General features: G+C 37.5%; 1 protein-coding gene across 1 annotated transcript in view; it reads right to left on the reverse strand.

Moving 5' to 3' along the window:
• KNL1 (kinetochore scaffold 1) overlaps window positions 1-15,104 on the reverse strand; it is a 61,104-nt gene that overhangs the window by 17,591 nt on the left and 28,409 nt on the right. The window contains 16 exon segments of the mRNA XM_032593666.1: window positions 1,126-1,241; window positions 9,827-9,925; window positions 10,494-10,561; window positions 10,945-11,083; window positions 12,938-12,990; window positions 12,993-13,090; window positions 13,092-13,147; window positions 13,149-13,169; window positions 13,171-13,223; window positions 13,226-13,309; window positions 13,312-13,401; window positions 13,404-13,540; window positions 13,542-13,611; window positions 13,614-13,752; window positions 13,754-13,905; window positions 13,908-15,103. Of these exon segments, the coding sequence (XP_032449557.1) occupies window positions 1,126-1,241; window positions 9,827-9,925; window positions 10,494-10,561; window positions 10,945-11,083; window positions 12,938-12,990; window positions 12,993-13,090; window positions 13,092-13,147; window positions 13,149-13,169; window positions 13,171-13,223; window positions 13,226-13,309; window positions 13,312-13,401; window positions 13,404-13,540; window positions 13,542-13,611; window positions 13,614-13,752; window positions 13,754-13,905; window positions 13,908-15,103 (2,571 nt within the window).

The raw sequence follows: 15,104 nt of genomic DNA on the forward strand, positions 1-15,104 counted from the left end.
GAGAGAGACAGAGCACGAATGGGGGAGGGGCAGAGAGAGAGGGAGACACAAAATCTGAAGCAGGCTCCGGGCTCCAAGCTGTCAGCAGAGCCCGATGGCCCAATGTGGGGCTTGAACTCACAAACTGCGAGATCATCATCTGAGCTGAAGCTGGACAAGTTGGACGCTTAACCAACTGAGCCACCCAGGTGCCCCTAAAAATTATTTTCTTTTCTGCTTGTTAAATTGGTCAAAAAAAATTTTTTTTTAATTTTTTTTAAACGTTTATTCATTGTTGAGAGACAGAGAGACACAGAGCATGAGCAGGGGAGGGGTAGAGAGAGGGGAGACACAGAATCTGAAGCAGGCTCCAGGCTCCGAGCTGTCAGCACAGGGCCCGACGCAGGGCTTGAACCCACGAACCATGAGATCATGACCTGAGCCGAAGTCAGTTGCCCAACCGACTGAGCCACCCAGGCGCCCCAGATTGGTTCAAATTTAATTGGATAGTTCTAGATAACTAGGATATAAATATATTTTGGATTGTAAGTCCTAATTTACCTGAGGGAATCTAGATATACCTAATTTATAAATTATTGTGCTGCATCTACATACACCAAAGCACTGAGCTACAGTCTAATACCATGTTCTTTCATAATGCAAATCAAGGGCAAATGAGATAAAATTATAAACCCAAAGTCAATCTTGATTTCAGGCACTATATATAAATCTCTAAAGGGTATTATCTATCTTCTTTTTTGAAGATGTTCTTTTGCAATCAATTTATGATATCATAATCTAATAATGTTTATTGAGGATGTACTTTTTGCTAAGAATGGCATCAAGACATTTTATATACATTATTTCCTCTGCTCATTTCTGCCTGCTGCGTATGTATCGTTATCCCTAATTTATGGATGTGGAAATGATGGTTAAATAACACATAAAGTTACACAGCTAGTGCTGTAGCCAGGATTGAGCTTTAATCTGTCTGACTACAAAGCTGACTCTTTCCTATATACCATATCACACTGCCAGTTAATGCCATGAACTTTTTCCTGTGCCAGTGTTATTCTAATCAAAACCTTATCACACAGATTATTCACCCATCCAATGAAACACACACAAAAACGCAAACTTTCATACTCTTCAATCTTTTGGCGAAGAGCCTCACAATCTTCTCTATAAATCTGTATCTTGGGTCGGTAAACATATTGACTTAACATCACGTCTTCTGGAGTAGGTGGTGTGTTTACAGTAAACTGGAAAAAAAAGAAAATCAGTCCCTCAAAACTGGTAGTTTGAAGACAAAACCATGTTTAAAAACTGTTTCACGTTTCAGAGTGCTTATTTTAAAAAGTCATAAAATAAAAATTTGATTACCCTATGAAATTGATATACCCAATAATCTAGTAGTTGGAATTTGAATTCAAGTCTCTGACGTCAAAGTCCATTTCCTACATTTGTTTAGTGGATGTTCCATTCACATGCGAGTCAAAGTGGTTTGAAAATGGTTATGTGTTGTTTTAAGAAAATCAATACCTAAAAGTTCAAACTTATCAGGAACTCTTTCATTAAAAGAAAGAAAAAAGATGCCAGTTTCCCAGATTTTTCTTTTCAACTCCCATTCTCTAGCTCTAATCCATACTTGTGTCTCAGTTTAGATTCAAAATTTTCTGGCATATATAAAATAAGGTAGTAAAAATATGGTTATTTTTAAAAACGTTTTATAGCTCTAATCCAATGATTGGTTTTTTTTTTTTAAGATTTTATTTTTGGGGCACCCGGGTGGCTCAGTCAGTTAAGCATCTGACTCTGGCTTTTAGCTCAGGTCATGATCTTGCAGTTTGTGGGTTCAAGCCCCGCGTCAGGCTTTGTGCTAGCAGTGTGGAGCTTGCTTGTAATTCTCTCTTCCTCTCTCTCTCTCTGCCTTCCTGTTCTCTCTCTCTCTCAGAATAAATAAATAAAAAATAAAAAAGATTTTATTTTTATTTAAAAAAAATTTTTTTTTTTTTGAGAGTCAGAGAGACAGAGTTTGAGTGGGGATGGGGCAGAGAAAGAGGGAGACACAGAATCCAAAGCAGGCTCCAGGCTCTGAGGTGTCAGCACAGAGCCTGATGCAGGGCTTGAACTCATATACCTTGAGATCATGACCTGAGCTGAAGTTGGATGCTTAACTGACTAAGCCACCCAAGCACCCATATCTTTATTTTTTAAATGTTTATTTATTTTGAGAGAGAAGGAGGGCATGAACGGGGGAGGTGCAGAAAGAGAGGGGGACAGAGGAGCTGAAGCGCACTCTGCACTGACAGCTGTGAGACTGATGTGGAGCTTGAACTCACAAACCATGAGTTCATGATCTGAGCTGAAGTCGGATGCTCAACTGACTAAGCCACCCAGGTGCCTCAATTTTACTTTTTTTTTTAAATTTTTTTTCTTTTTTTTTTTCTTTTTTTTTTAAAGAAGGTAAACAAACAGACACTTTTGCTTTACATTCTTGTAGTCTTTTTTTTTAATTTTTTTCAACGTTTTTTATTTTTTTGGGACAGAGAGACAGAGCATGAACAGGGGAGGGGCAGAGAGAGAGGGAGACACAGAATCAGAAACAGGCTCCAGGCTCTGAGCCATCAGCCCAGAGCCCGATGCGGGGCTCGAACTCACGGACCGCGAGATCGTGACCTGGCTGAAGTCAGACGCTCAACCGACTGCGCCACCCAGGCGCCCCTCAATTTTACTTTTAATCTCTACACTGAACATGGGGCTCAAACTCAGAACCCTGATATCAAGAGTCATTTGACCTTCCAACAGAGCCAGCCAGGCATCCCAAATCCAATGACTTTTTGATGTCCTTGATGCAGTAATGGAAAAACCAAGTCAGCTCCTTACATCACATTACATATAAAAACCAAACCAAACAAAATCCCACAACTGCCCATTATTCATAGGCAGTATGGCACAGAATAAGTCATTTTACCACTCTAAGAGTTGGTCTCCTCATCTATAAAATGGGCACAATATTGACCAGACTCTCAAGATTATGGTAAAAGGTTTTTTTTTTAAAGGTTACTCAAGTCCAGAGCCTGATAAAGTGATCTAACAAAATGTTAGCTTCTTCTCACTTTCTACTTTTATTTGATAAATTAAAAAGAACTGAATGAGGTTTTAATCTCCCTTCTCTGTCTCTAACACATCTTCTAGCAGATACTAGAAGTATCTACTAGAAAGTATAAAATAAAATATAAAAGTACTAAGTAAAGTACTTATAAAGTATAAAAAATGCTAAGATCAATTATAACTGAAGTAGATTCTCTTTCTTAAAGGTATATTTAAGGCTAGATTTATAGATAAAAATCAAAGCTCCATGCACTGGCTCAAAAAGAAATGGCAACACTAGAACACAGATTATGGTTTTGTTTTTTTTTTTTTATAATTTGGAAGAGAGAGAGAGAGGTAGGGGGAGGGGGCAGAGGGAGAGAAAGAGAATCCGAAGCAGGCTCCATGCTCAGCACAGAGCTTGATGGACACAAAGCTTCACCCCACAGCCCCAGGATCTTGACCTGAACTGAAATTAAGAGTCATATGCTCACCTGACTGAACCACCCAGGTGCCCCCCAGATTGTGCTTTTTTTAATTTACATTTTTGTTTTGAGAGTGAAAGACAGAGCATGAGTAGGGGAGGGGAAGAATGAGAGGAGACAGAAAGAATCCCAAGCAGGTTCTGAGCTGCAAGTGCAGAGCCAATGAGGGGCTCCACCTCACAAAACTGTGAGATCATGACCTGAGCTGAAATCAAGAGTCAGATGCTTAAGCAACTGAGGCATACCCAGACTGTGGTTTTAAAGCAAGGATTTTTCACTCAAAGAAATCAGGCCTCCTTGGGAAAATGGCTAAATGCCTTCATATAGGAGTCAAATGCTTGGGTAAAGGAATATTTCTTTTTATAGAAGTATTTGGACAATAAATGAAAAATAAATGATAGAATTAGTTTACAACTACTACTTTACAACTCCTAATTACTAGATCTAGATAATGATCATTAATGGCTGCCTATTCATCATCATCACACATTATTTCCTGATGGAAGTAGGACTATAAAGTGAACTTGAAAAAAACTCTGAATCTGATAAAGCTTCTGACACTTTACAAAAAATACAAAGGATAGATAAAAGTTGGGTGTGCACAACTGGCTAAATCCATTTAGTGGTAAACTCTACAAAAACAAACAAACAAACAAACAAACAAACAAACCTGGTTTCTTCACTAAAAAGAAAAAAAAAAGGAGACAGAGATGGAATGGGACCTTACAGTTTAGGAGATGACTAAAGATATCAACCAATTACAATATTTTGACCTCATCTGGGTCTCAATTTAGTAAACTGGAAGGAAGATAATGCTGAAGACAATGAGGAAAAGAAAAATACTGATTGAATAATCATTTTAAGGTATGATAATTATATTTGGATATGTTTTTAAAATATGAATCTTCATCTTTTTAGGGATATGTATTGAAAACCAGATAAATTGATGATGCCTGGGATTTGCTTCAAAATAACAGAGAGGAGGCAGGGAAATGCAGAGACAAAACAAGAGTTGATAAATTTTGAAGTTTGGTGATGTATACATGGGGAGGTCATTGAACTATTCTCTATTTTTGTCTATGTTTGACATTTCCTATAATAATAAAAGTCTCTTTACAAAGGGTAGGGTTCTTCCTGAACCTTCATAACCACCAGTGAAACACAGGGCCATGTTCCTAGAGATTCATCAGGAGTCCAAGTGTCAATGGGTACCAGGCTCATGCACTGTGGGTACATATGGGCTGCAACTGTCCATGCCATATGCACAGTTGGGTTAATTTGCTGCACCGTGAACCCAGGCCTATGTACACCAGTGACCCTCCTCCCCTGACTTATCTATTTTGATTAAGTACCCAATTTATGCACAATCAGCTCTTGGCTATTTCAGGCCTGGCAGGGGTACCTGCAATAGTTCCTTGATATCCCTGAGGAGGGTGTAAATTATAGTACTTCTGCCTGAGGCACTCCCTGCACATAATGAGCATCATGGGACACTACAAAAGCACCATTTGCTGGTGATGCCTTCTGAGCTCCTGTAACTGCAAACACATATGGGAGCTGTATATGTGTCTATAAGGGGTAGCACACACTTCCTCACTTGCCTCAAGAACATTCTCCTCAGGGGTGCCTGGCTGGCTCCGTTGGTAGATCATGTGACTTTTTAAAATGTAATCTCTACACCCAATGTTAGGCTTGAACTCATGGCTCCAAGATCAAGAGTTGGATGCTCTGACTGAGCCAGCCAGGCATCCTGAGCATGTGACTCTTGATCTTGGGACTGTGAGTTCAAGCCCCATGTTGGGTGTAGAGCTTACTTTAAAAAAACAAAAAAAGAGAAAGAAAAGAAAAAGGAAGGAAAAAAAAAAACCACTTTCCCCGGTTCCACCCTAAAATAGACTCATAGTTATCCAAGTCCTGGATCAGACGCCCATAGCTGTGAACTTCATTTTCAATGGTCCATATGTACCTCTTTGGCTTGTCCCTACTTTGGAATTTTAAATTTCTTTCCTGGATAGCATAAACTCTCTTTCCATCTCTGGTTTGTTACCAGATCTATTTCCCTAACACTGATCCTCCTGACCTCTGCAAGGCCTGAGAGGAAAGGGGAAGATTCAGACCCTAAGGGTAGCTAACCTAAGGGTTATTAGCTCCTTAAGTGTCCTCTTCTTCACCTCTTCTGCCAGCAGCGTCTCTGCTCGTATAGTTCCCCTCTGCTTTCTCCTAGTCCCCTGGTACTCTTTCTGCTTTTCCTAAGAAGTTGTAGACTCTGGATCCACATCTAGGCAGCTTTCTACTCCACATCTACAGGTGAAACAAGAGGATTCTAGTGGGAATCTAGTGGATAGCTATAGTGATAAGAATAATGAGGTTGGGGACACAAAAGATGTGTGCCCATTTTCTCACTTTCCATCTTTGATTCACACTTCACATTTAGATATACAATTCTCCTGGAATTGATTTCTTTCTAAACAGCTTTATTAAAGTTTAATTCACATACCATATAATTCATACATTTAAGTATACAATTAAATAATTTTTTAATGTATATTCACAGGGTTGTGCAATCATCAACCACAATCTAATTTAGAGCATTTTCATCCCCCTGTAAGAAACCCTGTACCCATTAGGTGTCACTCTGCATTCTCTTCCACCTCCATTCCAGCCCCAAAAAACCACTAAGTTCACATTTTGGCTATTATGAATAGTGCTCATGTACAAGTTTTGTGTGGATGTATATATCCAGTTCTCTTGGGAATATACTTAGAAGTGCAATTGCTGAATCTTATAATAGTTCTATGTTTAACTTTTTGAGAAAATGCCAAACTGTTTTCCAAAGTGGCTGTACCATTTTACATTCCCAACAGCAATGTATGAAAGAAAATTCTAATTTCTCTACATCCTTGCCAATACTTTATTTTCTTTTTGATTACAGCCATCATAGTAGTTGTGAAGTGGTAACTCATTTCTGTTTTAACTTGCATTTCCTTAATGACTAATGATGCTGAACATGTTTTCTTCTACTCGTGGGCCTTTTGTATATGTTCTTCAGACAAATGTTTATTCAGATCCCTTTGACTACTTTCTTTTTTTTAAGTTTTTACTTATTTGTTTATTTTTGAGACAGTGAAAGTGCAAGCAGGAAAGGGGCGGAGAGAAGAAGAGACAAAATCCCAAGCAGGCTCTGTGCTGTCAGCATAGAACCCAACACAGGGCTTGAACTCAGGAACCATGAAGTCATGACCTGAGCCAGCATCAAGAGTCAGACGCTCAACCGACTGAGCCACCCAGGCACCCCTAGATTCTCTTGACTGTTTTTTAATTAGGTTGTCTTTTTATTATTGAGTTGAAAAAGTTCTTTATATATTCTAGATACAAGTCCTTTATAAATGTAGGATTTGCCAATGTTTTCTCCCATTCTGTGGGTTGTCTTTTCACTTTCTTGATGGTATCACTTGTGGCACAAACGTTTTTTTTTTTTAAGTTTACTTATTTTGAGAGAGACAGAGATAGTGCAAGTGGGGGAGGGGCAGAGAGGGAGAGAGAATCCCAAGCAGGCTTTGTGCTGCCAGCGCAGAGCCTGATGTGTGGCTGGAATGCACAAAGCCGCGAGATCATGACACAAGCCAAAACCAAGAGTCAGTCTCTTACCCGACTGAGCCACCCAGGCACCTTTTAGACTTGATTTTGGCATCTTTCTCATAAACCAAATGTCCATAGATGTGTAGGTTCATTCATCCTTCCGTCCCTCCTTTCTTCTTCCTTCCCTTTCTCCCTTCATTATTTAAAACAAAAACTTTATTTATTTTTATTTATTTAAAAGTTTATTTATTTTGAGAGAGAGACAGAGCATGAGCAGGGGAGGGGCAGAGAGAGGGAATCCCAATCAGGCTCCATGCTGTCAGCATACAGCCCGATGAGGGGCTCAAACTCACGAGCCATGAGATCATGACTTTAGCTAAAATCAAGTCAGATGTTCAACCGACTGAGCCACCTAGGTGCCCCAACAAAAACTTTTTTAAAAGCTCTATGCCCAGTGTGGGGCTTCAAGAGTCATATCCTCTACTGACTAAATCAGCCAGGTGCCCCTGTGTAGGTTCATTCTTTAAAAGCTAGATAGAACTCACCTGGTTCTAGTGACAATTTTAGTGGTAAGTTATAAAATAAAATTTTCGATGAGAATAAAAGTTTTCCATGTCTTAGGTTAATTTCGGTAATTTATATCTTGCTAAAAAATCATCTGGGGGCACCTGGGTGGCTCAGTCGGTTGAGCGTCCAACTTCGGCTCAGGTCATGATGTCACCACTTGTGAGTTTGAGCCCTGCATCAGGCTCTGTGCTGACAGCTCAGGGCCTGGAGCCTGCTTTGGATTCTGTGTCTCCCTCTCTCTCTGACCCTCCCCAACTCACGCTCTATCTCTGTCTCTCAAAAATAAATAAACATTAAAAAAAATCATCTGGGTCTTAAAATTTGTTGTCAGAGTTGATGGATTTAAAAAAATTATTTTAATCTCTGGACAGGTCTTCTTTCTCAACCATCTATATTTTAGCTTTCTCTTTTTCTTTCTTTCTTTTTTTAAATGTTTATTTACTTATTTTGAGAGAGTGCATGCACTCATGCACACACAAGCAGGGGAGGGTCAGATAGAGAGAGAGAGAGAGAGAGAGAGAGAGAGAGAGAGAGAATCCCAAGCGGACTTTGGCTGTCGGCACAGAGCCCAATTGTGGGACTCTATCGCATGAACTGTGAGATCATGACCTGATGACCTGAGCTGAAATCAAGAGTTGGATGCTTAACTGACCAAACCACCCAGGTGCTCATGTCTTTTTTTCTTAATTAGGCTCTTCAAGGGTTTTCTTATTTTATTGTTTTTTCAAAGTACCAGTTTTTGGATTTGCTATTCTTTCTACTAATTTTTGTTTCCTGTCTCATTAGCTTTACCATTTATCTGCATTAATTCTGTCTTCATGTCTTTTTTATGGATATTATTTTATGGTTCATTTTCCGATTTCTTTTTTTTTTTTTTTTTTTTAATGTTTATTTATTTTTGAGACAGAGAGAGACAGAGCATGAACAGGGGAGGGTCAGAGAAAGAGAGACAGAGAGAGAGACACAGAATCTGAAGCAGGCTCCAGGCTCTGAGCTGTCAGCACAGAGCCCGACGCGGGGCTCGAACTCACAGACCGTGAGATCACGACCTGAGCTAAAGTCGGACGCTTAACCGACTGAGCCACCCAGGCGCCCCTCTTTTTTTTTCAATATTTATTTTTGAGAGAGTTTGTGAGTGCATGGTGTATACGCATGCATGAGTGGGGCAGAGGCAGAGAGGAGGACAGAGGATCCAAAACAGGCTCCATGCTGACAGCACAGATCCTGATGCCGGGCTTGAACTCATGAACCATTAGATCATGACCTGAGCTGAAATCAAGAGTCAGACGCTTAACCAAATGGGCCACCCAGATGCCCCTCATTTTCCAATTTCTTAAAGTGAGCATTAAAAATTCCTTTATTTTTAGGTTCTCTTCTATAATAACAATGATATCTAATACTTTTAATTTTCTGTTAAGTATAATTTTTGCTGTATTTCACATAGATTTGTATTAAATATTCTCCTTTACTGTGCTTTCTTAATGGTCTTGATTCCCTCTCTGATCTCACAGTTATCTACAAGTGTATTTCTCAATTTCCAAGAAGGTTAGAATGTTTTAGTCCTTTTATTAGTTCTAATTTTATTGGATTAAGATCAGGTGATATTGTCCGTAAAATCTCCATTTTTTTTTTCAGTCTGTTAATACTTTCTTTGTGGTCAAGGGCATAACTAATTTTTATAAATGTTCGACAGACTTAAGAGAAAAAAATTCCTATTAAATTTTTCTATTAATCTTTTAAATTGAGTTTGTTGATTATATAATTCAAACATTGTATAATCTTACATAATTTTGATTTTGAAAAATGTTTATTAAAAATTTTTTATACTTGGATTTTTATAATAGTGTGAAAAAGTATATGTTCAAGAAAAAGGATCAAAGACAAAATACATAGCAAGGAATGAAAAAAAATAAAATTTCACCTTATCAAAATCTATGACACTACAAAAAATCAATTTTTATGCTAAGCACAATATACCTACTATAGAAAAACTTTCTGCAGGAAAATATGCTTCCTTAGATTCTTTTTCTGTTTTTGTATAAACACACGTTTTGATGCAGTCTAATAAATAAGTACAATACATTTTGACTGAGATAACTATTTTGTCAAGAAATTGCACTTACTCTGGTTGGGAGATTGCTCTGTCGGGGTTTCTGTATCAAAATGTGGACCTGAAGAAGTATAAAGAACTCCTTTATTGTAATTTTCCCATCTTTGAGTTTCTGAGGAAAGAAAAAAAGTTTGCACAACTATTCAAAGTGAGTTCTTTTTGACTATAACACCCTACTTTGTTTCTAAATAGCTTACAGTATATTTGTGGAAATATCTAAATATCTGTAAAGCTATACATGAAAAGATTTTATCTAATAGTATTTCTTAATGTTATTCAGTAACAATAGAATTAAGAACAAATTATAAAACACAGGTCTTCTAATTGTGATTTCTACTCCATATGACTAATGAACATGCTGGGTCCTTAATAAAAAACACTTGTTTTCTGTATAGTTGAAATATTTCATAATTAAAAAAACATTTTTTTAAGTTTCTTTTTTTTGAGAGAGAAAGAGTGAGCAGGGGAGGGGCAGAGAGACAGAGAGAGAGAGAGAGAGAGAGAGAGAGAGAGAGAGCTAATCAGCCTGGGGCTTGATCTCTTGAACTGTGAGATCATGACCTGAGCCGAAATCAAAGACTTGGACACTTAACCGATTGAGCCACCCAAGCTCCCCTAAAAAAATTTAAAAACAAAAAGAGGAAAACAGTTGCAACAGAAACATAAGTATTTTAACATACCTCCTTCAAGCTCTCTTCACAAATAGTGTCTCTGAGGAACTGTGATTCCATTTGACTATTGTGGTGTGCTAGAGGTAAAGCAAATTCAGGAGATGAACAGGTCAAAACTGAATTGTAAGCTTAATTTTAACCATCATTCAGGTTTATATGTGTGGTTCATTCTATTGAAGATATCCACTAGGATCTTTTGGGGAAGAGAGTCATTTATAGTGCAAAGTATATCACAATTTTAAGGCCCCATTCAATGTTTCTCTTACCGTTTATAGTCTATCACTTCTCAATTTATTAAAATTACTAAGAATTAAAATGAGACTAAATATTTTACTTATCAATTAGCTATAACTCCCAAAAGCTTAAATAAATTTTAAATATCTCCTAAACTGAAATACATTTATTATTAGTCAAGTAAGCAGATGACTTGCTATTATTTAGCCTTCATGAGATCTTATACTGCTGAAGTCCAGAGAAGTCCCATCGGCCTTGATCGAATCCAGAGAACTGCTGCAACTACATGGTGTCCTGCTTAGGCTCTTTATTAATACAGTGTTAGCATTTTTATCTATATCCCCTTCAGCATGGTGATCAAAAATCTGAAATTATCAATTAAGGAACATCATCAGCATGAAGTTAGGACTTTGTATACATATAAATAACTAAATGTTTGTTAAATGCTAACAAATACTACTTCTTAACATAAAACTTATCTATAATTTATATGAAATACCTCAGTAACAAATTAGAATAATAAGCAACTTATTAAACCTTTAAAGTAATTTATTTAAGAATATATAGAAATCACCTTGTGCATTATACCGCATAAGCAAATGGTTTCTCACATGTGTTTAAGTTAAAGACAGATCCAATGAGCTGACAAATGGTGACCTATCCAATTATTTAACTACTAGCCACCAGGGTCAGGGCTACCACGCTGAAATAAACCAGCATAGAAAATTGGCTATACATAGTGGCTGTGGCTAGAGCACAAAGAAACTTACTTCCAGGCTTTAGTACTTCTTTCCCCAGGTGACCAACATTCCTTTGGCTGATGTCAATAAGGGATGTAGTCTTGCTTTTACCATTTTAGCCATTGACTTTACAGCCTTAAACGCCATTTTCACCTACTACTTACATAAGTTTTGAAGACAACATGTTCTTGGTCTAAATGTTAGAATGTAATCTCCATGAGAACTGATTTTCTTTTCTGTAAATTCTCATTGATTCATTCCCAGCTCCTAAACAAAACCCAGGACACAGCAGATATTCACTATCTACTGAACAAAATAATACTAATTTTTGGGGCGCCTGGGTGGCTCAGTCAGTTGAGAGTCTGACTTCAGCTCAGGTCATGATCTCACAGCTCGTGGGTTCGAGCCCCGTATCAGGCTCTGTGCTGACAGCTCGGAGCCTGGAGCCTGCTTTGGACTCTGTGTCTCCCTCTCTCTCTGCCCCTAACCCAACTGCATTGTCTCTGTCTCTTTCAAAAATAAATAAACATTAAAAAAATATTAATAATTTTTATGGAATCTTTTTAGTTTTAAATTTTCTATCACTGATACTACTTCAAAGCTTCATTTCCTCAGGACCTCATATTATAGAAGTACTAAAATAATTTTCTAAGCTCACACACATATTTCTTAATAGCATTTAAACTCTGTTTTCTATCAATCTCTGATACTTTCTAATCTTTATTTCTCCACCTATACAACTCAATTTGAGTGATAGGTTTCATTCTCTCCAAGTTATCTAAATGAGTATTCCTTCACTTCAAAAAAAAAAAAATCTATGACCCTCTTTCATAAATTCAGAATCTCACTTACTTCACCTTGAGATACTGGGCTTGACTTAGGCATCTCTCATACACTAAAGAAATGGACTCTCAGCTTTCACATATCTTCATTAGCAAGAAAATTCAAGCAGGCTTTTCTTTATGCAGGTTTGCATAACAAAAAGTTGTTTTGTTTTTACCCTCTAGATATTTAAAACACTAAAGATAACTTTTCAAACTACATACACCCTGCCTGGAGATTCTCATATGCAAACACACAATGACAAATTGCACAATTTCAGCATTAATTTTTATATTACTTCCCATTTCATTTTTTTGTGATTTGTCACTTCAAATTGTTAGTCAAATAATTTAACATGCCACACACGATTATTTCCCCAGCCCTATAGTTGGAAATAATCAATTCCTACTCATCAACTTCTGCCTTAAAATTAAATTCAAGGGCCGCTGTGTGGCTCAGGTCAGTTACTGCTAATGATTTCTGCTTAGGTCCATGATCTCAGGGTCATGAGTTAGAGCCCTGAATTGGTGTGGAGGCTGGTTGGGATTCTCTCTTTGCCCCTCCCCTGCTCGTGCACATGTGTTCTCTCTCTCTCAAAATAAATGAATACATATTTAAAAAAATAAATAACATTCCTTAGTTCAAGACAGAGCTTACCTCCTGATCTTGTGGAGTATCACTAAACCTAATCTCACTTTTTCTGATTTTGTCTCATTCTGAATATCATCTTCTTCTTGTGTCCAGGTTCTTTTTTGGCTATTACTGGTTTCTCTTATTTTATTTTCAGATGGTGAAATCTCTTTTTGATATTCTCAATCAAGCCTTTTCCTCAGTTTCTACGATAATAGAGTCTGAGGAATTAATCTCCACCAGGGTATATAGGAAGGTTTTTCCTCATTTATATATTGAGATGGACTTAAGTTCAGCTTAGTTGCAACAACTCAATGCTTGATTCCTTACTGAAGACTGGTTGAGTTTCTAAGTGACTTAAATCAGCTGTATCTCCTTGAATCTGCTTCAGGTCATCATACCAGTGACACTACAGTTTCTCTTATTTGGCATCTGGGCAAAATATTCCCAAAGAACGCTCCTTACTTTATCTTTTACAACTGTGAGTGGTAAGAGACAGTTGTCAGTTCCATATGAGAAATTTTATTTTCTTTATCTCTATCATCTTCAACATTGCTGGACACTGTGTTAATATTATGTATTTCTGTAGCTTGCTCTATACTCATATGATTGTGTGCCTTATTACCAATGCAAGTAATTGTTCTGGAGAAGGTGTATATGAGCAGTTTGGAAATCTAAAAATTCTTCAGTTTTTCCATTCAATTATTCAGATCTGATTTGACACTACTAAAACTTGCAGTATTAGATGCAATTTCAGGAGATGATGCTTCTCTAGAATTAGAATGAGTGTGAATAACTTGCTTAGTCAAGTCAGAGTTACTGTGGAAATCTGTATTGTATTTAGCTTGCCTGAATATTTTTCCTCAGCTCTTTTTTACAGGCTATAGTATACTGTTGGGCATTATTGAGCATTTTGGACTCATTTGCACATGTGGGTACAGAAGAATTTCCCATAACAATATTTAAATCCTTATTTCCAGTGTTAGACAATACTGTTCATCTTTATTCACAATTATTTGTCCTTGTTGAGATAATGGAGGTAGCTGGGTTGAGAGATGAGGCTTAGAAGCCACACAGACATCATCAACAAAGGTCATCTTTAAATTATGTTCTGCCTTATCAACAAAGCCCTCCATTTGATCCTTTGGGAGCTTAAAAGATACTCGCTTTGAATTAGGTTTAGTTACCTCCCCCAGATCTTGACTATATATTAAAGTTTGATTAGCTATCACATTTTGGGGCTCCTTAATCAGATCTTGATCTTTGAGCACTGTTATAGCACAGTCTAAGTGTCCTTTGGTAATGGTTTGAGTAACTTCTTCCTCTAACAAAGAACAAGAAGCAGAGAGAGGCAGTCCCTCAGATTTCAAGTAATATTCATTGGCTAAATTGTTTGCATAAACAAGATCGTTTTGCATTGGGCAATTACTGGCTTTCTCATCTTTATCATCTGAGGACATGACATTCCCCTCCAAATTGTCAAAATAGGAAATAGCATTTGGTAAACAGGAATAATTATCACTGGATCCACACATAGCAGTTGCATGACTGTTTGTAAAATCCATGTTTCTTCTATCTGTACTATTTAACTGACAGCTTTCAGTTTTGGCTTTTTCCAATGTATAGGCCTGGTCTTCAACTTTCCCCCTGACCTGCTCATCCACAGTCCTATTGAATTTGATCATTTCTAACTGACTTTGACCCCCAGACAATGTATTAATAGTAACAGAGGGTATCACATGATGCTTTTGCTCAGAGTAAACAATTTTGTTTTCTACAGCCAGTGCTTGTTTTTCAGTGAGTTCTTGAATAGAGTGACCATCATTATGAAAAGAAACACCCAAGGTTTTTCCTTTAGCTATTCCAAATTTAGGGCACTCTTGAAGAATTTCCTCTGTGGCTTGACAATCAATGAAAACAGTATGGGATTTGGTAACTTCCAGATCACAGTGATTATCTACAAACATTACAGTTTTGTCCATAGGCCTAGTAGTTATTTTATCTGGTGAGACAGTTTCACATTCTAAGGCAGTTGTGTGACTTCTAGTCATCTCCATGTCATCCTGCCCACATGTATACAAAACAGTTTTAGAAGTTCCTGCCAAAGGCACCAAACGGGAATCCTCTCTATCTTCCAGGACACTTTTGTTACTTATTTTCACTGTACAACTCTGGGTGATATCCATACCATTTT

The sequence above is a fragment of the Lynx canadensis genome, chromosome B3, assembly GCF_007474595.2.
Source record: "Lynx canadensis isolate LIC74 chromosome B3, mLynCan4.pri.v2, whole genome shotgun sequence".
In the NCBI taxonomy this organism is placed as follows: domain Eukaryota; kingdom Metazoa; phylum Chordata; class Mammalia; order Carnivora; family Felidae; genus Lynx; species Lynx canadensis.